The sequence below is a fragment of the Scyliorhinus torazame genome, chromosome 4, assembly GCF_047496885.1.
Source record: "Scyliorhinus torazame isolate Kashiwa2021f chromosome 4, sScyTor2.1, whole genome shotgun sequence".
NCBI classification, from domain to species: domain Eukaryota; kingdom Metazoa; phylum Chordata; class Chondrichthyes; order Carcharhiniformes; family Scyliorhinidae; genus Scyliorhinus; species Scyliorhinus torazame.
In genome coordinates this window covers 148,794,818-148,819,066 of record NC_092710.1, presented here as the reverse complement: position 1 = coordinate 148,819,066, position 24,249 = coordinate 148,794,818, and the positions used below count along the sequence as shown (strand labels likewise).

At 46.0% G+C, this 24,249-nt stretch overlaps 1 protein-coding gene across 4 annotated transcripts in view; it reads left to right on the top strand.

The window, feature by feature from the left end:
* The window catches only part of mboat2a (membrane bound O-acyltransferase domain containing 2a), a 247,239-nt gene extending 233,959 nt beyond the window's left edge, over window positions 1-13,280 (top strand). For 3 of the 4 annotated variants that reach the window (XM_072498732.1, XM_072498733.1, XM_072498735.1), the window contains one exon: window positions 1,000-13,280. In XM_072498732.1, the coding sequence (XP_072354833.1) occupies window positions 1,000-1,186 (187 nt within the window). In that variant the 3' untranslated portion in view covers window positions 1,187-13,280. The remainder of the gene's footprint in view (window positions 1-999) is intronic. The other variant, XM_072498734.1, reaches the window with a different exon arrangement.
* Window positions 13,281-24,249: the final 10,969 nt, after the last annotated feature.

The window sequence follows — 24,249 nt, the reverse complement described above, 5'->3', positions numbered from 1 at the left end:
TCTTTTATTAAATTAAAAAACTTGTGGTTAAAAAGAACAGCTGCTCAAAAGAGGAAGCACATCAAAGTTAATGGGCCCCTGTAGAGCTATATAAACAACAGTATCCCTCCTTTGAAACTGCCTGGATCTGTCAATCAAGAGGCTTTTAAAAGACAATGAATGGTCTGAACTTGAAGTAAACAATGCACTTTAAAACTTTTAGGCTTCTAAGCATGCACACAGGCAATGGAATTGACAAAAAAAGCACTGTAAAAGGTTTCTACACATTAAAGAGAATACTTTTATCTTCATCTCCCAGATTTTTCATTTTATCATGCTGGGAGACGGTTTGACGTTTTTACGGCTGCTGATGGAAAGACTTGCACTCTATTCTCACACATCTTTCATATTGACTTGTTGGGAGACCGTTCATAACGCCAGATGATAAGACCAGCCAAATGGCCCCATTCCACTACTAACCCCATTCCATGAAAGACCCCCCCTCCCTCCCCCCCCACCTCCCCTAAAGGACTGGATCGGCACCCTGGAGGCAAGTATAGGGAGGGTACTTACTCCCTGTTCCCCCTCGAAGTAAAAACCACCAGGTCCCTGTTTCTCAGGCTTGGGGGTGATGGTGTTGGAACATCCCAGGAGATGGGTAAAGCAGGCGTCCTGCCTGATTTTTAAAAATTGGTTTAATGTGGTATTTGCATGCTCTTGCTAGGTCTGGATGGGAACCTCGTCGGGGCCAGCGGGGTGGGCTAGGAGACTCTGAACGAGGTTGGCGCCAGGCAAGAAACCATTGTTTGCCTCCGACCTAAATCACTGGGCCACTGCGATCTGTGCTGCTGGCAGTGGAGCCGGAGAATCTCCCCACAATCTATTTTTTTTGTGCAATAGACTGTATAACAGCTATCGTTTGGATGGGTAGTTTTCTTAATAAATATGTAATCAGTTTAATTTGCAGTTTCATTACTTGCACTGGCCGTACTCCATTAACTCAAGTTGTTTCTTTCCTAGGTCTTGGTATTATTGTCTCCACATCGTTGCCCTGTTTGTCATATTAGTATTGCCAATGAAGCCAAGTCGAAAGGAAAATAAACAGAATCACTCAAAGCAGAAACAGCTAGAAGTGGAAAATGCATTGAACATGAACAGTCATTCTGGTACGAATAACAACTTCAATCAGATACCAAGACCACCGTGAACAATAAATGCATTTGAATGGGAAGTTAAGACTGCAATTAAATTAATTACCTTTTAACTACTGAGGGCATATTAAAGAGGGTACTGTGCTGTTGGACTTTGGCAAAGTATTCTGAAGAGACAAAATACTAATAATTTTTTTTAAATGCCGTGCAGAAACAAGATCTCCTTTTATATTTAACTAAAGGTGGAGGAGGGATGAAAATAATGTGATCAGTTCACTACTATAAACGTTAACTGATTAGAATTGATCTCTACTATGCACACTAGTCCAGTCCAGAGATGACCAGTTTTCTTACCCTCTATTAAAATGTTGCCTTTGAGAGGTTATTATAACCGCTCTTTAGATAAGCCATGTAGTAGTGCTATGTGAGATCATGTACAGCCAGTCCAACTATAATGTTTTGTACAAAACCAGAATTGTATGTGATCCCAGATATGGCTCTTTGCCCCATTAAATTAACTGGCAGGGAAAAGTCTCGTTGACGATGACCCCTCCCAAAGAGCTCCAGTGATTTGTGAAAATTAACGTGACTTAAATGTGATTGGATGATCAAGTAACTTGTTTCGTACTTTTTTAACTTAGAAATATGCAAGTTAACTTGATTGATCCTGTTCTACTGTTTTTAATGAATCAACTGACTGAAAAATACTGAGATCTTTTTGTGTACTATGTGATTTTTTTTTTTAACGTTTGGTCAGATTAATTAGTTCCTTAAATAAAGTTAACTATTTCCTCTCCCCTCCTTTCTTCTTCCAGTTTTTCTTTGGGGAGATTTGTAAAACCATTTGTTGGTTAAGCTATCTGCATTTACACTATTACTGCATCTGCAATGGTGATGTGCAAATCCAAAGTTGGGGCCTCAGCTACTCCAGGGTAAAAGATCTATCTCTTTCAGGGAGCTAGCCTCATTATTCATTGCCAGCTAATAACTATAAGATAATCTCGAGTGAATCTGAAATGAGCTTTTTAAAAAAAATCTTATTTTTCAGTGAGTGGTCTGAAAATATGTAGTATATAGTGACTTTAGAACCCGAAGGATTGAATATTGTGTAATTTGCAGCATTTGGGACTTCATGAAATAGGTTGCAGATAAATACACAAATTGGCAAAGGTGTTCATTGGCACACAGTAGGCCAAAGTTGATGACATAACTTTCCTGACCAGATGGTATTGGTTAAAGTTTAATGTCTGTTGTGTTGAATTAGATAACGAGGAGAATAAAATGTTGATTCTACTTCAAGGGATCTCTATTCCATTTGCTCTGTCTGTCTAATAACAAAAGTAGCATTGGCTATTGAGGCTACGAACTATGTTTGGGGGAGTGGCAGATAGGAGAAGAGAAATATTATTTTTTCAATATAATACTTTCAGTGAAGCACTACGTTCTGCACAGAAAAATTACAATATAATGAAATGCACGGATTAATTGAGATTTTAAACGGCAGGATAGCATACATTTGGAGTTTAATTTAATAGAAACTTGGGTATGATATTTTAATAGTGTGCTTTGCATCATTTTTTTTTTGGTTGGGACATGTTTTGCATTTCCACATGTCGTATCTAAACGATAAATTCCATGTGGCATTTTAAAGGGTGTGTGTGTAGAAATTTGGAATTGAAGGATTTGATGTCGAAGTCTGCAAATGCCTTTGTATTTAACTATTCAGGTTGATTTAAGTGTGGAATATTGAGGGAAGGTGCACTTTCTTTTTTCATTTGTTTTAACTGGATTCATATCCAGACTCTGCAATTATATTGTTCTGCCTTTTTTCTTTATTACACCCATTTTCAAGAAGATCAACTTTCTGCTCCAAGACTAATAATCCCAAAAAGAACGATCTTTAAAAGTCCAGTTTGCTTTAACAGTAACAATCTTTTTCTTTCAATGAGCTCAGAACGATTGCCACTTTTGTTGCACTATTTAGCACGTGCATTATAAGTTGATTTTCACGGATTTAAAATATCAATCCTGTAGTCACACTAATCCTGGAACTGAACTCAGTCCCTCAGCTCTTCTTCATAGGTTCTCCGGCTGTATCTCAAACCCCTTGACCTAGACTCTGCCACAGACTTGATCCTGTCCCATCCTTAAAGAATTTTACACACTTTTTTATCATATTGCCTTGCAAGTGGTGTTGTTCCAGTAAGTTGAAGCCCAGTTTTTCAAATCTATCTTTGTATTTACTCCTAGCAGGCTAGTATTACAGTGAATTTGTGCTATACCGTCTCGAGCCTTGGACTCTATGTTAGAGAAAGGATACTAATGCGACTGACGAGATCTTAAAATTTTGTGTAAGCTCAGCATAGCCAGCCTGGTTTTACTCCATTATCACTCTTTTAAAGCCTTTTTGGCCTGCTATTATGTCTTTAATGTGCTTTGAACTTGTACCCCCCATGTTAATCTCTTCCACAGCGCTGAGCCTACTTCCATTCAAAGTGTAATTACTGCAGTTTTTTTCCACAATGCATCACCTCGCAGTGACATTAAATTCATCTACTTTGACCCGTTTCTTTCTTTCTATTTCGTCATCTCTATGCACCTAATTTGGCCTTGTAAATAATTTATCTTGGTATAATTTAAAATTTTGGTGTTACACCCTGTAGGCTGACATCAAATCATTAATATACTCATTGGATAAGAGTGGCCCATAATTAAGCTCAGAAGGATACCTTTCACTCCTTCCCATTACTCCAAAACTCCTGCCTTTGGGTTTTCTCCCACCTGAGCAATATTTAACCAAGGTATTATCCTCTCCATAACTGGATGTACAATGTGGTTCTCAAGTCATGAACCTACACCTGAATCCATGCTCACAAAAAAGTGGCTTCTCTATCATTAGTTGTGCAATCTGTCATTCAGCAACAATCTGTAGTTGAAAGTGCATTAGTGGCAGATCTGTAATATAGATGGAGTGTTGGATAGCAACATCCTGAGCTATTAACACAGCTATAGTGATTTCAAGTAGCATTCAGCTTCTTGACCCATCTGAAGCATTGATGTCAGGAAACCACAGCCTCTGTTTACAGTGGACACCAGGGACAAACAGCTAGCCATGATTATTGCCAGACTGATTTTAAAATGTTAGGGATATTTTTCTTTCAGTTTTACCAGTTTCAACACTTAGGAAAAAGGAAAGAAAAATTACTTGGGAGCTCTGGGCTTTTTAGTCATCTTAATTTTAGTTTGGGAAACATCATGTAAATTCTATTTGCACCATATAATGGAGTTACAACATGAAAGCAAACTACCACATCAAACAAGATATGCCTCAGTCAATCTATATAATAATTTTGAATAGATGGCTCATATTATACTCTTGCCTCCTCACACATCCTAATTGTAGTTGTGTTGCATTGACTGCTGTTAAGTGGAACAGAGCATTTGCATTGAATCATATATATGGAAATATTGGGAAATGAACATTTTTATTAAATCCTTGTGATAGTAAGTAGTTTTTGTTATCAAATTTGAAATTGGTCATTAAACATCTTTTATTTTGAAAAATATTTTTATTCTCCATTTTCACATTTTCTTCAGAATTCACCAACAAACCGTGAATGGTAACGAATACAATGTCAATCCCCCTACCAATAACAACGATCCCATCCTCACCCCCCCCCCCAAAAATAACGGCCCACCTGACAATATAAGCATCAAATAAAACTAAACCTCACAAGGAGGAAAAAAGGAATCAGCAATCACCCCTGGTCACTGTTGACACATATAGTTCACCTCCACAACCCCCCTCCCTAATATTCAATGCCATCCAATCCCCGAAAGAATACCGTGAATGGCACCCATGAATTGTAGACAACCCCCCTCCCAGACTCCTCCCCTCCACTTCCTCTTGTAAACTCCTCCTCCCAACCTCTGTTCCTTCCCCCAACTTTTCACCCCGGCTAGACTCACCGAAACCTGTTCTTCTGCCAGGCTCCGATGGCCGCAACCCCTTCCCCCACCTCACTCCCGTTCACTGGCCAGCTTAAACCGGCCAGCGTGGAGGCCCCCGCCCGGATCTCCTTACCCCTGTTGCTCTCTTTGGTTGGCTCTGAATATGGCGGTCAATATGGTCGCCTTCCTTAATTCTAATTACGTTTGCTCTAGAGTCGCCAGGTATCTTTTGATACCGCCGCAAGGTTAAAAACCGAATACTGATCAAAGACTCGGTACACCAGTTAGTTAGTTAAAAGTCAATGCTTATTTATTTACACACACAGTTAAATCTACTCATGCATGAAAACTCTACAGACTAAACTATCACTACCTGCTAAAGCCTATACTTAGCTTTGGGCGCCCACTCTGTCAGAGGAACAATGGCTGTTGTTCATATCTGAGGCGGCTGGGGTCGAAGTGGTGAAGGGGAACAGCTGAGGTCGTCCATCTGGTAGCGAGCGTTGACCTTGGGACTTACTTGCTTCTGGTGCAGCTGGTGGACGGGTCTCTCCTCGGTGAGAGCCGGATCCAAGAGAACGATTCTCTCTTGGGGGCTCCTTCTTATGCCCAAAGGGGCTTTGCGCTCTTTTGGGCGGGCCTTGAACTTGGCCCCAATCAATTGGGCCGTTTCTTGATCATTCCTATTGATTTCATCCAATAAAGGGGTGGGTGCCCTAATGGCTGGGCGTGTCCTAGGTGGCCGTTGGCCTGCTTTGTTTCGGTCTCCTCTGGCGCCGGGGTTTCTGCCTTAGTATCGGTTACTCAAATGTTACTCATTTGTTCCCGGAGATGGACCATTAGTATGCTAATGGGCCTACAGTTTTGGTCTTGTCTGGGAGCTGCGCCTCCAATATACAGACAAGCTCTGAACCTGCTTGTTTTCTCAGCATTGTCCATTTTCCCTGCAATCTTTGCAAAGTGTCCATTTTGTAATTGGGAAGTGGCCACCCCAGATGGCTACAACCCTCCTTGTGATCCTCAACGTGAAGCGTGAAGGATCAAATAACCGTGTCGTCTTCGTTTTCCTCCCAGGTTGGGCACCCATAAGCACTTCATAGGCTCTACACTGCTCTGTCCTATGAATTGCAACTTTTACCGAAATTATTTATGTACATACATCATTATAAAATTCTACGGGGCGCTATGACATTCAGGCATGCATTACAAAATAAAAAAACTGGAACCTCTAACTATCCTCAACAAACTATCCTCACTTAACCAATCAAAAATAATCTACAACATTTTAAACTGTACAAATAGCAGCAACACAAGTCTCTCTGGCTTGGCAGTCAAGCACAGAGGTTTACATTTCTTTATTAAACGAACAAAACACACACAAAAAACGGATGCACTTTAATTCACTTAAAGGGGTTGGGAGGTTTGTTGGAGTCCGAAGATAGGGGATCTAAATGTGTATACCGGAGTGCAAGTGCGGGAGGCTCTCCTCCGTCATTTTCTGAGTCTAAGTGTCTGCTCAACACTGCAGAGTATCGCCAGTACTAATAGTGCTTCTACGATGTAAGATAGTGAATACCAGGTGATAAACTTGTCACACCAGGTCGGGGTGTCAGTAACTATCTCTGGGTACAGTGTAAAGCAGGGGTGGGAATCATTCATGGCCTGTGTGGCAGGGGTCAGGGGGATAGCGTCCGCGCGCAACTGGAGGGATCCATCTAAGATCCAGGTGAAAAACATGAAGGTTGTCTTCATCTTTCCTTTTGTCGGTCTTCTTTTTCTTCCTCCGAGGTTCTGGAGTTCTGTGGACACAAGAATAATATCTGTTATTATCTTGCTTAAGATCTCGTATGTCTGTCTGTCCTTTGTTGCCAATTACCCATTATAATTGGTCACCATCTGTGACTCCCTCTTTGTCTTTTTAAACCGAATATTTGGACAAGACATCCAAGAAAAATACTGACACAGTGCGAGCCGTCTCGCAGCCTGTGCGATCTACCATCCTAGTGTTTGAGGATGTAAATAGCATACGAAAACAACCTAAGGGTTGCCAGAAACAAACAAAAAAGTTTCGAACTGAAAGTGCCAAAATGGGGTGCGTATGGGCCGCGGCGGGTAAGACTGGGTGGAATCCCCGCTTAGGACGGTGATCAGTGCCGTTTGTGCTCTACCCGAGCGTAGCTGACCAGAGGGGGGGTCCTCAGGCAGGGCGGAGACCAGTGCCGTGGAGGAAATGAGCGTAGTGCGGGACCCTCCTGTGTCCCAAAGAAATTCTACGGGGTGTCCCCGGACTTTGCCTGCTACTACCGGTCTACCGGACTTGTCCCAAAGGGTGTCGCAGACCCAAGTTGGGGAGCCCGAACACTGTCAGTCAGTGCCGTTCATGTCTGCGTTCTCTGAACGGGCGCTAACACTATGGATTGGCTTTGCTTTATTCTTATTTAGGGTGCCTGTCTGTTGGTTTCTCTGCTGCTTTTGGGGTGCATTGCACTCTCGTGCATAGTGTCCTAATTGTCCACAATTGTAGCATTCCTGGGATTGAGGCTGCGGTGGGCTGTACCTGCCCTCATTTACCCATGCGGGGTTCTGGTGCATCCTAACTGGATGCACGTCTGCCTGCTCTGCCTCTGGTTTTGCAAATGTGGTTTTGCCTTGGACGGATTATTCCCAAGTGCGGGACAATCTTTTCAAAACCCATTTCTCATTGTGGGCCTCGTCTGAGGGGTCGTAATTTGCGCAAGCTCTCTGTCCTGCCTCTGTCGCATGAGCCACTAGGATTTGAGTCCATTTGGCAATATTATCCACAGACAAATGGGCTAACTCTCCAAATACTGCTGTGAAATGTATCCACAAGCGTCCAGCAAACGCTGTGTGGTGCTCTGTTATCTTTTGCCTACATTTGTTTAGGCCTTCTACGGGGTCTCCTCTGTTATAGCCGATCGCATCCAGGATCGCTGTGTGCATTTCTTGGAGTGTGTCTCCTCCTACATTCTGTGGTCGGGAAGGGCTGCTCGACTGAAGGGTCGAGGCTTAAAACTGTGAGCTTCACTTGCTCCTTTTCGTCCAGGCCGTACATGGTAGCCTGCTGTTTAACTCTAGCGAAAAACTGGTGAGGGTCTGATGTGGGAAGGAATGGTGTAATTTTTCCACCTGCGTCCCGTAATTGGGTCACAGTTAACGGGGTTGTATATAGGAAATCTGCGTTTTCGTCTGCTGCGGCCCTGCAGTGTGTGGTTACCAGGTTCATGGGGGTGTGTTCTGCCTGGGCAGTCGGGGGTTGGGGTGCTTTCCTTTTCTGGGGTTTTTCTTACGTACATGTCCCATGTACGTATCTGTGGGCAGTTTCATTTAACTCCTGCCAATCGGGGCTGTTTTCCTGGTCTAACTGGGGTCCAAACGTACTTTGAAACCCATTCTGGACAGAAAGAGATTGCAATTCTGCAATTTGCTTCCGGCACTTTGCGTGATCTACGGAGCTCTGCCTTTGTTCCGTCGTGGAAGTGTGGAGCGCTCGTAGGGCTGCTTTTAAATCATTGCACTGTTTCTGCAATTGCTCTACCTGTTGCTCAGTTTCTTGTCTTACCAAGACCGCGCGTTGCGTGTCCTGGTAGGCCTTATCGTACTGGGTCTGAAAACTACTCAAATGGGCGAGACAAGACTGTTATGCCCCCTTGGCATCATCAACCTCTCTGTCCCTCGCTGCTAACTGTTCTCTTAACTCCTTATTCTCCTTCTCAAATTCGCTCACATCTCCCCCACTATTTCTGTCTGTCTCTCCTCAATCTCTCTACTAAGCGTCCTAACGACCTCCTCTGTGCCTCGCAATTGTGCCAAGCAGGACACGATTGCCATCGGCTTGCGAGCTTTCCCCAAGCTCTTCTTATGAATCTCTGACAGGTTCTCCCACCAAGTATGTCCTATACTCCTGTTTCGTCATTGGCGCAGAATCCACTCCAAAGGGGCCATCCTTTCCCTTTGAGATATTTTCTGATCCCTTCTTCCCATATGGGACACTGTCCTACTCTACTGGTCGCTGCGACCTCAAATTCTTGGGGTTCATAAGGCGTTTCATTGACATTTTCTCTCCATCTCTGGGTTCTCTACTGAATTTGGAACAGGGGGTGATAAAGTGGTAATGCAAACACGGGTACGGCTTACGCTATTTTTCGGCCTACAAAACTCCCGACAGTTTTACGCAACAAAATCTCTCAGGTTTACCTTATATCCCTGTTAGTATGCATGCATTAACACACTTCCGAATCTCGGAGGTTTGATCAGTATCGTTCTCACACTTGTGGTTTTTCTGTTTCCAATTGGATTCCAATTCAAATTTGCGTTCTCTCGGAGTGACTAGGCCACTTCTAGGTCGAGTCCCGGCGGAGTCGCCAGTAAATGTTGCTCTCTTTGGTTGGCTCTGAATATGGCGGTCAATATGGTCGCCTTCCTTAATTCTAATTACGTTTGCTCTCGATACCGCCACAAGGTTCAAAACCGAATACTGATAAAAGACTCGGTACACCAGTTAGTTAGTTCGAAGTCAATGCTTATTTATTTACACACACAGTTAAATCTACTCAGGCACGAAAACTCTACAGACTAAACTATCACCACTGCTAAAGCTTATACTTAACTTCGGGTGCCCACTCAGTCAGAGGAACAATGGCCGTTGTTTGTATCTGAGGCTGCTGGGGTCGAAGTGGTGAAGGGGAACAGCTAAGGTCAGCCGTCTGGTAGCGAGCGTTGACCTTGGACTTATTGCTTCTGGTGCAGCTGGTGGACGGGTCTCACCGCTGTGAGAGCCAAGTTCAAGAGAGCGATTCTCTCTTGGGGGCTCCTTCTTATACCCAAAGGGGCTTCGCACTCTTTTGGGCAGGCCTTGAACTTGGCCCCAATCAATTAGGCCGTCTCTTGATCATTTCTATTGATTTCATCCAATAAAGGGATGGGTGCCTGGTGGCTGGGCGTGTCCTAGGTGGCCGTTGGCCTGCTTTGTTTCGGTCTCCTCTGACGCCGGGGTGTCTGCCTTAGTATCGGTTCCTCAAATGTTACTCTTTTGTTCCCGGAGATGGGCCATTAGTATGCTAATGGGCCTACAGTTTTGGTCTTGTCTGGGAGCTGCGGCTCCAATATACAGACAAGCTCTGAACCTGCTTGTTTTCTCAGCATTGTCCATTTTCCCTGCAATCTTTGCAAAGTGTCCATTTTGTAATCGGGAAGTGGCCATCCCAGATGGCTACACCCCTTGCCCGGTCCCAGGACAACCAAGAAATCCCCTTTTGCACACAACCCCAGCATACACACCAAAGCCCCAAAGTACCATCATTGCAAATGAAAGTCCCAACTCTTCCCTTGTCCAAATATACAGCGTCGACTAATTTAGTACATACACCAACACGCAGTGAAAAAATAAAGTTACATGAGGCTACATCGGTAGACGACCCGCTCTCAGTCCCATTTCTCATTTCTGCCACAGTCCTTCTGCCTTCGCTAACGCTTCCGCCGTCCCAAAATAAAAGTCCTTTGATTTGTAGGTCTCCTCAACTTAGCTGGATATACTATGCCGCACTGCACCTTGCTGATGTACAGTGCCTTCTTCCCCTGGCTGAAGGCAGCCCCCCTCCTCGCCAGCTCCACCGTAAAGTCCTGGTATATGCGTATATCAGCTCCAGCCAACTGCACCACCCACTTCTGCTTTTCCAAGCACAGGACCTTCTCCTTCATGCTGTCCCTACAGAAACACACAATTACTACTCTTGGCGGCTCACTCGCCTTTGGTATAGGCCTCCACAACCGATGAGCCCAATCCAGTTCGTATCGAGAGAGATCGTTCCCCTCTCCCAATAGCTCTGCCAACATCGTGGCAAAATACTCCGTCGGCCTCGGGCCTTCCAGCCCTTCGGGCAGACCCGCGATCCACAGATTCTGTCACCTGGATCTGTTTTCCAGGTCTTCCATTTTGGCTCGCAGACCCTTGTTGGTCTCTGTCACCTTCCGCAACTCCTTCCCCATTGAGGCGAGTTGATCACTGAGCTGCGATAATACCTCTTCCATTTCCTTCAGTGTCTCACTTTGCTCCGCACCTCCGCCGCTGTGCTTGATACCGCCGCCATCACCAGGGCAATCGCCTCCTCCACCAGCACTTTCAATACCGCCCTCATTGCTTTCATGTGTTTTGTGAACTGTTTTTCAAGTTCCACAACCATCACTTTGGTCACTTCTTCTGCTGTGAGCGATGCGGCCTGCCCTGGTGCTCCAGCCTTCGCTTTCCTTACAGTTCCTGCCATGACTTTTCCACTCACTGGCGGACTTTCATTAACCCCCTTTTCACGGCCGTTTATTGCCCCCAAGCTTGGACATTTCTCCTCCCTGTGCCTTCTTACAGCTTTTTCAGCTTCCGTTCCCCCTGGGACCGGGCGTTAACACCCCAAAATTTATATTCCCGTGCGGGGAGCCCTCCAGTGTGCGGCTACCTACTGCCCGTCGTCTCCGGAAGTCGGTCTATAAAAATCTTAGGAGTACTTGAAATTGTTGCAAGGAATGAATGAGATGATTTTGTAAATTGATATTGCTGGCATTAACATTGCTAAAATTTGATCTCTTGATACTATGCAGGTCCTGAATAATTAAGGTTCCTCCTACAAATGGCATCAAAGTATTTTTGACAACCACAGATAGTCTTTAGCTAAGGTGGCTAACTTGTGTGAGAGAACAGTTTTCCTCCGCTGCTTCACTAAGATAAGTGATGATATATATTAAATGTTAATGCAACACCTAACTAAACACAGAATATGTGTATGTTAAATAAATAATGTCAAGCCCTAAATAGGATCACAGCTGTTCTGTTTCATACATGCTCTATAATATATCTGAAATAATGACAACAATTGCTCAATTATGATTCATTCAGGTATTGTACAATACAATCTTGTTGATCATTTTACATTACAAATTACATTTTAATCAGAAACCAAGTTTAAATTATCATTGAGCATTTCTTCATTGAGCTTCACCACAGCTGGGCTGTCTCACCGTGTAAATGACTGGTTCAAAGTAGAGCTTACAAATGGGATAAGACAAATTGTGAAAAAGCCAAGAATTATGCTTCTCGATGAAGGTGGATAAATAAAGCAGCATGGACTTGGAGGCCAGTATTCTCTGTTGAGAGTCCGCCCCACTACTGCTGGTCAGGGTGGAGAATTTGGTGCTCAGCCAAATTCCCATTCACTGCAGCGGGACCAGAGAATTCCACTGCTGTGAATGAATGGAGAATCCTACCCATGATGTATCTGACCTATTCTTCATGTTCAGTGCTGGCTACAAAGGAAGCTATTGAAAAGGCCAAACATAATCAAAGTTCCTTGTTTCATGCTTTTTAGTTAGTCTTGATTTCTATTTACTGGACATGGGTGATAGGATTATTAATTGTTATTCCATGTAAATATACAATTGTGCTGTAATGGTGCACTGGGTGTATCAAGTTTACAAGTTACAAATATTTATATTTAAGCTTTTCAACAAGATAATGACAATTCATACCAGTGCAAATCAGTAGAGAAAAATGAAAGTGTTTTTGAACCAATGTCGGAAGGCAAGATATTACATTTCTGTTGGTAGTAATTTCTTTTTAAAAATAAAACACAATTCTGGGTCTGGTTTAATTTGCTTTTTGGATCTGACTACTTTGATACGTTTGGATTGGTTTCAGAAATGGTTTAAACCAGGAGCAAAAAAAGCTGACTTTATAGGCAATTTTATTTTTCTATTAATACCACATCTACAAGAATTAGTTTCTTGTTCCTTTTCTGTGGTGGTGTGCTTTTAATCTTATTACATGCTTAAACTGAATTATAATCACCAAAATATGCCTTTCCAATTTTCACTGTCTAATCCTTCTAGTAAAGTTATATTACAATATTTTGGATTATTTTGTTTGGTATGTGTAAAATATTTTGTACTTGTAAACTACAGGAAAAAAAACTTCAGTGAAGCTCTGCACTGATGTAATTACAAAGATTCTTCGCCTTTGTATAGTGGTAGTTATTTTTGATTGTTTTGACACATGATGCCAGCTATTCAAGTGATTGTTCAAGTGATTGTAACTTCATTTGTGTGATTATCAACATTTGATTAAAATAATTGCTAAAAATGTGTCTCCAAAAAAAACTTGAATAAAGTTTAGAAGCCAGGGTTCATTCTGTTGAATGATTGTTATAGTGATGGTTTCTTTTACCGGGCACGTTTTCTTCCAGAGTTATGTAACGTGTCATAGATTTACTGTACCACTAATGGATGCCAGTGCGAAATGGGTACTTTTATTTATATTTTCAGGACCATGGTTTTAATCTGAAAATATGTTTTTTCCATGTATGCTTATGATCCCCAGCTCTACCTCGACTTGTTGTTCAATTATCAGACTACTTGTCTGACATCCAGGACTGGATGAGCAGTGGTTTCTTCCAATAAAATATTGAGAAGATTGAAGCCATTAAGCTACATTTTATCAGAGAATCAACAATTATTTGCAATTCTTGTTGGCAGTGACGGGGCCTTCCGGTGTGCAACCAATGATCTAGCCAGTGGGGGAGCTGATTGGCAGGAGCCACTGCTAGTGGGTCCATTTTCAAAGGTCAATATGCAGCCTTCGCACACTGACTTGCGCACAGGCGTTTTATGTTTTCACGTACATGAGTTTCTCCTGCCCTGGTCCCCTAACAGAGTGAATATGCAAACAGTTTAACGTTACACAAGATTTTACATTTATATAAATGTTTTTCATGCAAAACGTCAGGTAATCCACATAAGCATGACTAAAACGAACACACAACTATCTGGCAAGGCATAGCTAAAGGGTTGATAGGAAAGTTGTGTTTTTGAGGTTTAAGGTACAGAGGAATTTGGAGAGGACAGTAAAAATTGCATTCATTACCAATTTAAACTTGCTGAAGAAAGTTAGGAATGGACTTGACAGCATAAGTATCTTTTATAATTAGACTTGTGTTCATGAATTTACAGTCAATTGATTGAAGAAGGAATTATTTAAACTAGCATCTTATTCTTACAGGTAGTAAATTGTGCAGATTTTTAAAATATAAATTCTGAAAAATTTCAAATTTCCTTTCTACTCTATCCATTAAGATTGGATTCAATTAGATTTTACTCTAATTCAACCTATTTTCTTTCATTCAACTTTCATTCTTGAACCTTATACTTATTCGTTAAGAAGATGGATTGTTCATTCCATTTTTCACCGAGGCCTGAGATCTGTTGCCCTCATACATCCCGTACTTACCGCACCAAAAGAAATTGTGTACATGTGAGGAAAAAATTCTGAGGGTCCAGGCTGCAAAAATAGACACACCATTTTTTAAATAAATAGACAAATCTAGTGAGCACTATTTATGCGTATTTATTTGATTTGATTCTAGGCCTAATTTTAGACCCAAAACAGTGTGATTTAGGGTTATGTGGGGCATCACTATGTTTATAAAACCTCAAATCAGAGTTATCTCAAACCCATCAACTTCCACTTTTAACTGAAGCAAAACTATTGTGGGTAACCACATTTAACTTAAATATTGTAGCTAGGTGTCTCCGATTGCATTTCCCTGTGACACTGGCTAGACAGTGCAAGCATGCTTCCTCAAGCTGACCAGTACAAATGGGGTCTAAGCAAGGTTTTTACATAAATTTAACGTAACGTCTCCCTCTAGAAATTAACACCACTGCTTTACATGCATTTATATGGCTTTATTAACCTTGATATCTGCTTCCAAAGCTCCTACTACCACATTTAAGAACCTATTTTCCAAGGATAGTTGGCCGCCTGATCAAAATATAACATCTTGCACTTAACTATATTTATTGAAGTTAATTTGCTAATTACACATTCATTCATCAAATTTATTAATGCCTGCCTCACTTTATTAAGTAATGTAAGACCAGATAATGAATGTAAAGATGGGGCGGGGCGGGGTGGGATTCTCTGTTGGCTGACACCAGAATCGTGAAATGTGCTGATTTAATGCCAAATCTCAATTCTGTCACCTCGACAGCAGTGTCAATGCGTTCAGGGACGCATGTACAGTCAACAACATTTGCATGTGATTAGTGGGCCCCACACAGTATTCTCCAGGGCCTCCATGATACTCCACCTCCAATGGGCCGAGTTTCGGAGGGTGCGGTTCACTTATGCTTTGAAGAATCGTGAAGCCGACGTTGTGATTGATGAGGGAGAGTGAGGAAGTGGGACACAAAGCTGTGACTGCAGGTTGCCAGGCCGGGCACTGGTTGGGGTGGGGATGCCCTGCCAGGGTGGTGGGTTCCCACCCCACGGGACTGGGGCTGTATCCAGGCAGAGATCGCCGTTACCTCTGCCTTCAAGGCAGCCATCTTGTTGCACATACAACTGACCACCCACCTTGGCCCCTGGTTCTGCAAAGTGACACCGACTGTAAGGTTGCCCCTGCACCCAACCCTTTGCCATACACCCCCCCCCCCCCCCAAAACCTGGCTGTCACCCGCTGGCAGGGCATCAGTCAGCCCACCCATGAGCAGTGGTCACTACAGGTGCACTGGAGGGGGGTCTGCGGAGTGTACAGTTGGCGAGAGCAGTGCCAGCCCACGCTACCCCTGGCATCAAGTTCAGGTGCCAGGCCCAGCTGCCCCCAAGGTGCCTGCCACCGACAGGTCCAGGGGTGTGGGGATGTACATGTGAGGGCGGAGCCCACAGTGCCAACCGAGGCCACCATGTAGCCCATTGGACCTGGTTAGGCACCATGCTAACATGTTGGCCTTTCACCCTCTGCAGACAATGGATATTGGAATTCAGTCAGCAATGGTGGCCTTCCTGCTAGTCGTTGCAGCCCTGGCGGCTGCAGTGCGGCTGTACGAGCTGGAACTGCTCGAGGAGGACGCTGCAGCAGCAGAGTCTGCCCCAGAGGAACAGGAGGCAGCAGCTGAGAATGGAGAGCCAGCTGCTCAACAGGCCAAGGAAGTGCCTCATTAGGCCTCGTGTGTACCGGCACCGCCTGTCATTTGAAGACCTGTTTGGGCATGCTGTCAAAGACTCTGCCTGAGCAGTGAGAAAGTGCAATGTATCTGCCAGATCCTAGCATCGTGGGGGGTGTAGGAGGGGCATCCACTCCCGGTGACCAACAAGGTGACTGTTGTCCTGAACCTTTATGTGACTGGGTCCTTCCAGGCATCATGTGGGGCATGTCTGGATCTCTAAGACCTCAGTGCACAGGTGCATCCACCTGTATGCCTAGGTGGCTCAATACATCCACTTCGATGTGGACCGAGCCCATCAGGATGCCCAAGCAGCGGAGTTCGCTGCCATCGGGATGCCCAGGTCCAGAGGATGATCCAGATGGGATGCATATCCCCCTATGAGCACCTGCAGATGACAGGCTTCTATACACAAATCATAGAATCATAGGATTTACAGTGCAGAAGGAGGCCATTCGGCCCATCGAGTCTGCACTGGCCCTTGGAAAGGGCACCCTACCCAAGCCCATATCCCAGTAACCCCATCCAACTTTTTTAGACACCAAGGGCAATTTATCATGGCCAGTCCTCCTAACCTGCACATCTTTGGACTATGGGAGGAAACCCACGCAGACACGGGGAGAATGTGCAGACTGCGCACAGACAGTGACCCAAGCCGGAAATCGAACCTGGGACCCTGGAGCTGTGAAGCAACTATGCTAACCACTGTGCGACCATGCTGCCCAATGGTAGGTGCTACCATGCTGCCCGATCGGAAGGGATTACACTCAATGAACGTGAAGCTGATATGTGACCATCAGCTGTGCATGATGCACGCCTATGCTTGATATCCGGGCGGTGTGCACAATGCCTTCATCCTGGCACACTTGATGATTCCTAACATGTTTGTGACGCACCCGACTCCTGGACGACAGGAGTCATCCGTTGCGGTCGTGGCTGATGATGCCGACCCGGAGGACATACAGCCACTAGGAATGTGATCGAGCGATGCTTCGGCCTCCTGAAGATGCATTCAGGTGCCTGGACCGCTCTGGGGGGGCCCTCCAGTTTGATGCTGAGAGCGTCGCATGAATCATGGTGGCCTGCTGCACCCTCCACAACATCGTGCAGCAGAGGGTCAATGTGCTGGAGGAGGAGCAGGAACGCCAGTCCTCGCTGGAGAGGGAGGATGGGCAAGACATGAGAGCCAAGGAAGACCCTGGGTTGGTGGGAACACCGGGTCTGATCCATGGGATGGAGGATGATGACAACGAGATGAGTTCTGGTGCTCCACATCGTTTGACATTGTCTGACTCCTGCTCATTGTAGCACTTTCCACCGTCCACTTTGGTGATCCCTGCATGCGAGCTGGTCATTCCATCACATTGCCATTGAATCCCTGTGGTGGGGATGGGAGGGGAGAGGTCTGGGGAGCAGAGGCCACACCTAATGCCTACCCATCCCCCCCCCCCCCTTTACCTCTGCCCATTTCCCGCCACCCTCTCTGGCCAGCCCACCACTCACACCCATTTGACAGAGCACCGAGACAGGTTGTTACAGGTGTTTAATGTGATGACGTATGCACAAATTTGTGCCCTAAACTGATCTGTGATTGATAACTAAACTGTACCAAACAACCTTGCCAACTTAACTAATGTCTAACTTTCTGGCCTTATGGGCCCTAATGCTGAAGATACATTCAGGTCTTGACGCTGCCAATCCTGGAGGTCTGTTCTGGTCTCGACCAGGTTTTGCATGCTCATGGCCATGGAGCACAGGGAGTGGACCATCTCCGTCTGGCACTGCGCCACATCACCCATTGACTGTGACACCACCTGGGTTTGTGTCAAATCAGCCAGTGGCTGTGCCATCTCCCTCTGGGTCTGGGCCACCTCCCTCTGTGTCTGCACCATGTCGGCCAGCGCTTGGGCAATGCTGCTGACATTCCCAGCCATGGCTCACTGCGACTGGGCCACGCTCAAGAGCACCGCAATTTCCAGGTGGCACTGGCATATGGTCGCCTGTGCGGCATCAACCCTGGGCCTTACACATGCTGACCCATAGCCTAATCCGTTTCCCCCCCCATACCTCCACCGTGAATGCCACCCGTGCGGTGTTGGCCCAGGTGGAAAGCCTGGCCGGCACCACCTTCTGCTCCTTCTCGCAGTTGGACTCCTCCAACTACACCTGCAGGTACTGGATGCTCGTTGACAACCCCTCGTAGCCCCTGGCTCTGCAACTGCATCTCCACAATCGATAGGACTGTGCCTTCCAGAATCCAAAAACCCGTCTGGACGGCAGCTAGTTCTTGCGGTCGGCCTGCCCTCCGACCTTAAGTATAGGCCCCCATGGATGTTCCTACCTCCTCCTGCGCACCAGAGAGTGTCCCAGGAGCCTCTTCACTAAAGTGGCCAACCGGTGTGAGTGTCTCTGGGATGGTGGAGGGTGTTGGAGACAGCTGTGATGGGAAATCAGTGTCTTCCTCGGACTCGAGCTCAGGTGTGTCCTTCATCTGTGGTGGAGGGCTGGCGACCAAGCTGCTCTCATCATCGGTGCTTGGCTCACAGATGGTAATGCCATTGAATGTCAAGGGGCGATAGTTAGATCCTCTCTTGTAGGAGATGATCATTGCCTGGCACAAATGTAACTTGCCACTTGTCAGCCCAAGCCTGGATATTGTCCAGGTCTTGCTGCATTTGGACATGGACTGCTTCATTATCTGGGGAGTCGTGAATGGTGCTGAACATTGTGCAGTCATCCACAAACATCCCCACTTCTGACCTTATGATGAAAGAGAGGTAATTGATGAAGCAGCTGAAGATGGTTGGGCCGAGGGGGCCTAGTACACTATCGTGAGGAACTCCTGCAGGGCTCTCCTGGACCTACCTGAGATGATTGACCTCAAAGCATCACAACCATTTTCCTTTATGCCAAATATGACTCCAACCAGCGTAAAGTCCCCCCCCTGATTTCCACCCCCTCCCCCCAGAATCTCTCCCTAATGGGAGATGTGCCGCAGCCCTCCTTTCATTCACCTTCTGGTGCTAGCTTTCCCGCTAGTGTGGTGGCTCCCCTCCTGGGGTCAGTCTGACCCCCTCCTACACCTGCTCTGTTGGTGTCCCCTCTATTTCCTCCTCGCCTCCTGCGCTCTGCTGCAATCGCCCCCTACTTTCTACGAGCTGGTTCCCCTGTTCATAACGAGGAAGTGCAGTCCCATCCAAAATTGGCCATTGATTCTTCTCTGCCTCCTCTGTGCCTTCTTTATCGCTGTCTCCCTTGCTGTCTGTCTAGACTATTCTTTTGGACAAACTCGTCAGCTTCTGCAAGGACAGTGAAGTAATGTTCCTTGCCATGGTACGGTACAGAAGCCCGAATTTCATTTCATTTATGGCCTCTTGAACTGCTGCTTCTGTAGCCACCTGGGCTGGCCACTTCCCGACTTAAAATGGAAGTCCACAAAGAATGAAGGGAAATTCAGCCAAGCCAGGAAAATCTAGCAAGTGCAAAGTCTCCTGTGTATTAGAACTTGCAGAAGCCCAGACAGCACTGAAACTCACAGCCATATGCATACTAATGAACGATCCCCGGGAACAATTGAAACATTTAAGGTGAATAAGGCCAAGCCAGACTCCTTGGCGCCAGCAGGAGCCAAGACAAAGGAAGGCCAATGGACACTCGGGGACCACCCAGCGATCAGGGAACGGCTCCAGTATTGGAGAAATCGATCCAAGTGATCGGAACGTAGTCCAACCACTTGGAACCAGATACGGGGTCCGTCCCGAATAGCGCAAAGCCCCTGGGGACTACAGAGTCACCAAGTTCAATTCGGTCTTCTTGGCAGGGTCATTCAGCAGCTCGAACCAACCCTTGACAGTGACCTGCCTCGCTGCCGCACCAACCAAGTAAGTCTCCAGTCAACGCACGCTACGAGATAGGCGCTCCTAGCTACCAGTCCATACCAGCTTTTGAATCCTGCAGACTCAGAATTGAACAAAAGGCCATTTGTTCCCCTGACCTGGTGGGCCAGTTTCAAGCTAAGTATAGGCCTTTTAGTGATAGAGATAGCCTAGTAAGTAGAGTTTTATGCATGAGTAGTGATTTACTGTGTATAATAAATGTGTTTTGATTTGAATCTTACTAATTGGTGTGTCGAGTTATTGATCGGCACTTGAACTTGAACCTCGTGGCGGTATCATAAAGATACCTGGCGACTCTAGAGCAAAGGTTATAGAAACAGAGCAAATTAAATAAAGATACAACGAGCAACAAATTAAGAGCCAACCAAAGTTAACAACATTTACTGGCGACATCCTGACGGGCCCCGATTTAGAAGTGGCCTAACCACTCCGGGAGAACCCAAAATTTGAATTGAGAATCCAATTGGGAACAGAAAAACCAGAAGTGTTCAAGCAGTTCTGATCAATCCTTATAATCCGGAGCTTGTTAATGCATGCGTAACTAACAGGGCTATGAGGTAAAACTGATAGATTTTTGTTGCGAAAAACTGTTGGGAGTTTGTATTCCGGAAAGTAGCCAACGCCGTACCCGTGTTTACAGCACCGCCTGAGTACCCCTCGTTCCAAATTTTAAAAGAGCATTCAGATAGAGAAAATGGCATGAAGGCAATGGAACACCTTATGAACGCCCAGGAATTCGAGTTCGCAGCGACCAGCAGCAGAGTAGGACAGTGTCCCGTTTGGGAAGAAGAGATCAGAAAATATTTCAAAGGGAAAGGATGGCCCGTTTGGAGTGAATTCTGTGATAATGAGGAAACAGGTCCCGGGAGTATAGGACATACTTGGTGGGAGAACCTGTCAGAAATCCATAAGAAAAGCTGAGGGAAAGCTCGCAAGCTGATGGCAATCGTGTCCTGTCTGGCACAATTGCGAGGCACAGAGGAGGTTGGTTGGACGCTCCGCAAAGAGATAGAAGAGAGACATTGAATGAGCAAGATCGATGTTAATGAGATCGAGAGAGAAAATATAGAATGAAGAAGGAAATTGGCAGCAAAGGACAGAGAGGTGGATGATGCCAAGCGGGCACACCAGTCTTGTCTAGCGCATCTGAGCAGCTTCCAAACCCAGTACGATAAGGCCTATCAGGACACGCAACGTGCAGTCCTGGGAAGAGAAGAGACGGAGAACAGGTAGAGGCATTGCAAAGGCAGTGCAGCGATCAAAAGGCAGCGTTAAGAGCACTCCATACTGCCACCACGGAGCACAGACAAAGCTCATTAGATTACGCAAAGTGCCGGAAGCAGATTGCGGAACTACAGTCTTTGCTTTCAGTGCAAAATGGGTTTCAAAGCACCTTTGGATCCCAATTAGATGAGGAAGACGGCCCTGATTGGCAAGAATTAAACAAAACCGCGCATAGGTATGTTCAGGGAACATGTGCGCAAGGAAAGCCCCAAAGGAGAAAAGCACCCCAACCCCCCACAGAGCAGATAGATCAGGCACCCATGAATCCAGTCACTACCCACCGCACAGTCACATCGGAAGGAGACGCAGAATTCCTTTACACCACCCCCTTAACCGTGACCAAATTACGGGACGCGTGCAAAAAGATCACACTGTTCCCCCCCACCTCAGACCCCCACCACTTCTTTGCTAGAGTGAAGTAGCAGGTGACCATGTACGGCCTGGATGAGCGTGAGCAAGTGAAGCTCACAGTTTTGAGCTTAGACCCTTCGGTCGTAGCAGCCCTTCCCGACCTACAGAATGTAGGAGGAGGCACCCTTGCAGAGATGCACATGCCGATCCTAGATGCGATCGGCTACAACAGAGGTGACCCAGTAGAAGGCCTGAATAAGTGCAGGCAGAAGAAGACAGAACACCCCACAGCGTTTGCTGGACGCCTGTGGATCCATTTTATAGTTGTTTTTGGAAACTTAGACCGCGCCAATTTGTCCCAAGACAACATGGCCAAATGGACCCGCACCCTTATCTCTCATGCCACAGAGACAGGACAAAAAGCCTATACCAATTATGACCCCTCGGAAGAAGCGCACAACGAAAAATGGGTTTTTAAAAGGTTGTCCTACACCTGGGAGCAATCTGTCCAAAACAAACCCGCGATTAGGAAACCCGAAGAACAGCAGGCAGAGGCAGATATCCAAGCAGTTAAAATGCACCAGAATCCCGCATGGGTGAACGAAGGCAGGAAAAACCCCCCACAGAAACCACAGGACTGTTACAACTGTGGACAATTAGGTCACTTTGCACGAGAATGCAATGCCCCATGAAAGACACAGAGAGCCCAGCAGGCAGGCACTCTGAATAGTAACAGGACAAAGCCCATACATAGTGTGAATGCCCGTTCAGACCAGACAGACCTGAACGGAACTGACTGACGGTGTTCGGGCTCCCCCAGTTGGGTCTGCAACACCTTTTGGGATAGGTCCGGCCGACCAGTAGTTGCAGCGAAAATACAGGGTCAGCCCATCGAATTTCTCTGGGATACAGGAGGGTCCCGCACCACAATTAATTCCTCCACCATGTTCCAAAAAGACACGTGGCCCACTACAGCCACAATCACCCTTAGCGGCTTCACAGGCCACTCACAACAGGGACACATCACAGCCCCTGTACCCATTCAAATTGGCAATATTACGACAAAACACCCCATAGTTTTGATCGATCTGGACCACACAGCAGAACACATTTTGGGCATTGATTTAATGAACTCCCACCACCTTTCATTTGACCCAGTAAATCAATGTGTCTGGAAAATGACAAAGTCAGCAAGAGCCCCCGCAATGCTCACAGTAGGTGAGTATGCTAATAAGATTAGCGCAGTCGGCGATTTTTGGTTTGACCCGACTACGATTAGTGCAGACAAACAGGTTAGGACAGTTCTACAGAAGAACAGGACCGCATTTGCAAGTCATAAACATGACTGCGGCAGGATGATTGGTTCAGCCCCCACGGTAGCCACAAGTCCCGAGACCATGCTCAAACAGGGACTCAACTCACGATATTTTACAGTTTTGGACGTCAGTAACGGATTCTGGTCCATTCCATTGGCAAAAGTGTGCCAGTGTAAATTTGCCTTCACTTTTGAAGGTCAGCAGTACACGTGGACATGCCTTCCACAAGGATTCCACAACTCCCCCTCCATTTTCCACCGACAGCTGGCAAATGGTTTATCAAAAATTTCTCGCCCCGAATGCCTGGTCCAGTATGTAGACGACCTATTACTGCAGACAGACACCAAGGCAGAGCACATCGCGCTTCTGGCCGAACTCCTGGAACTCCTACAGCAAATTGGATGCAAAGTGAGCCCCAAAAAGGCCCAACTTTTGGAAGACAAAGTGGTATATTTGGGAACGATTATCACGCATGGTAAACGCGAGATGGAGCATAAAAGAATTGACTTGATTGTCAAATTGCCTCTTCCTCAGAACGTTTCAGCCCTCCGGTTGTTTTTAGGACTGGTTGGCTACTACCAAAACCATATTGACGGTTTCGCCACCAAAGCAGCACCCCTCTCGGAACTCCTAAAGAAAGGAGCCCCTTGGGAATGGCTTCCGCAGCACACGGATGCTGTAGATGCCTTAAAGCGCGCACTCATTGCAGCCCCCGCACTACAGGTTCCAGACCCGCTTTCCCCCTATGCTACAGAGATAGCTAGCACAGACCGCACCCTTTCGGCCGTGCTCCTCCAGGAACGTCACGAACAGTTAAGACCCGTAGCTTACGCCTCCAGAGTTTTAGATCCTGTGGAGCAGGGATTTTCGGCCTGTGAAAGGCACCTGCTCGCAGTTTTCTGGGCAGTCCAATACTTTTCATACATCACCGGACTAAACCTCATCACAATCCTCACGGAACACAACCCCACCCAACTTTTACTAGACGGACGACTTAAGGACGGTACAGTAAGCCAGATCAGAGCAGCCAGATAGACCCTTCTTTTGCAGGGACGGGACATCACTGTTAAAAGGACCAAGACCCACACTTTCCTAGCCGACAACCTTCAGTACCCAGGCACTCCCCACGAATGTGAAATCATCTCATCGCACCACAACACAGGCCCCAGAAAGATAGGTAGTTCACCCCAGAGCCCCCAGCACACAGACACGTGCGCACCTTTGGGAATATCATAGATTATCATAGAATTTACAGTGCAGAAGGAGGCCATATATGTGGATGGTTCTTCCACTGTATTAAACGGGAAGCGCATTACA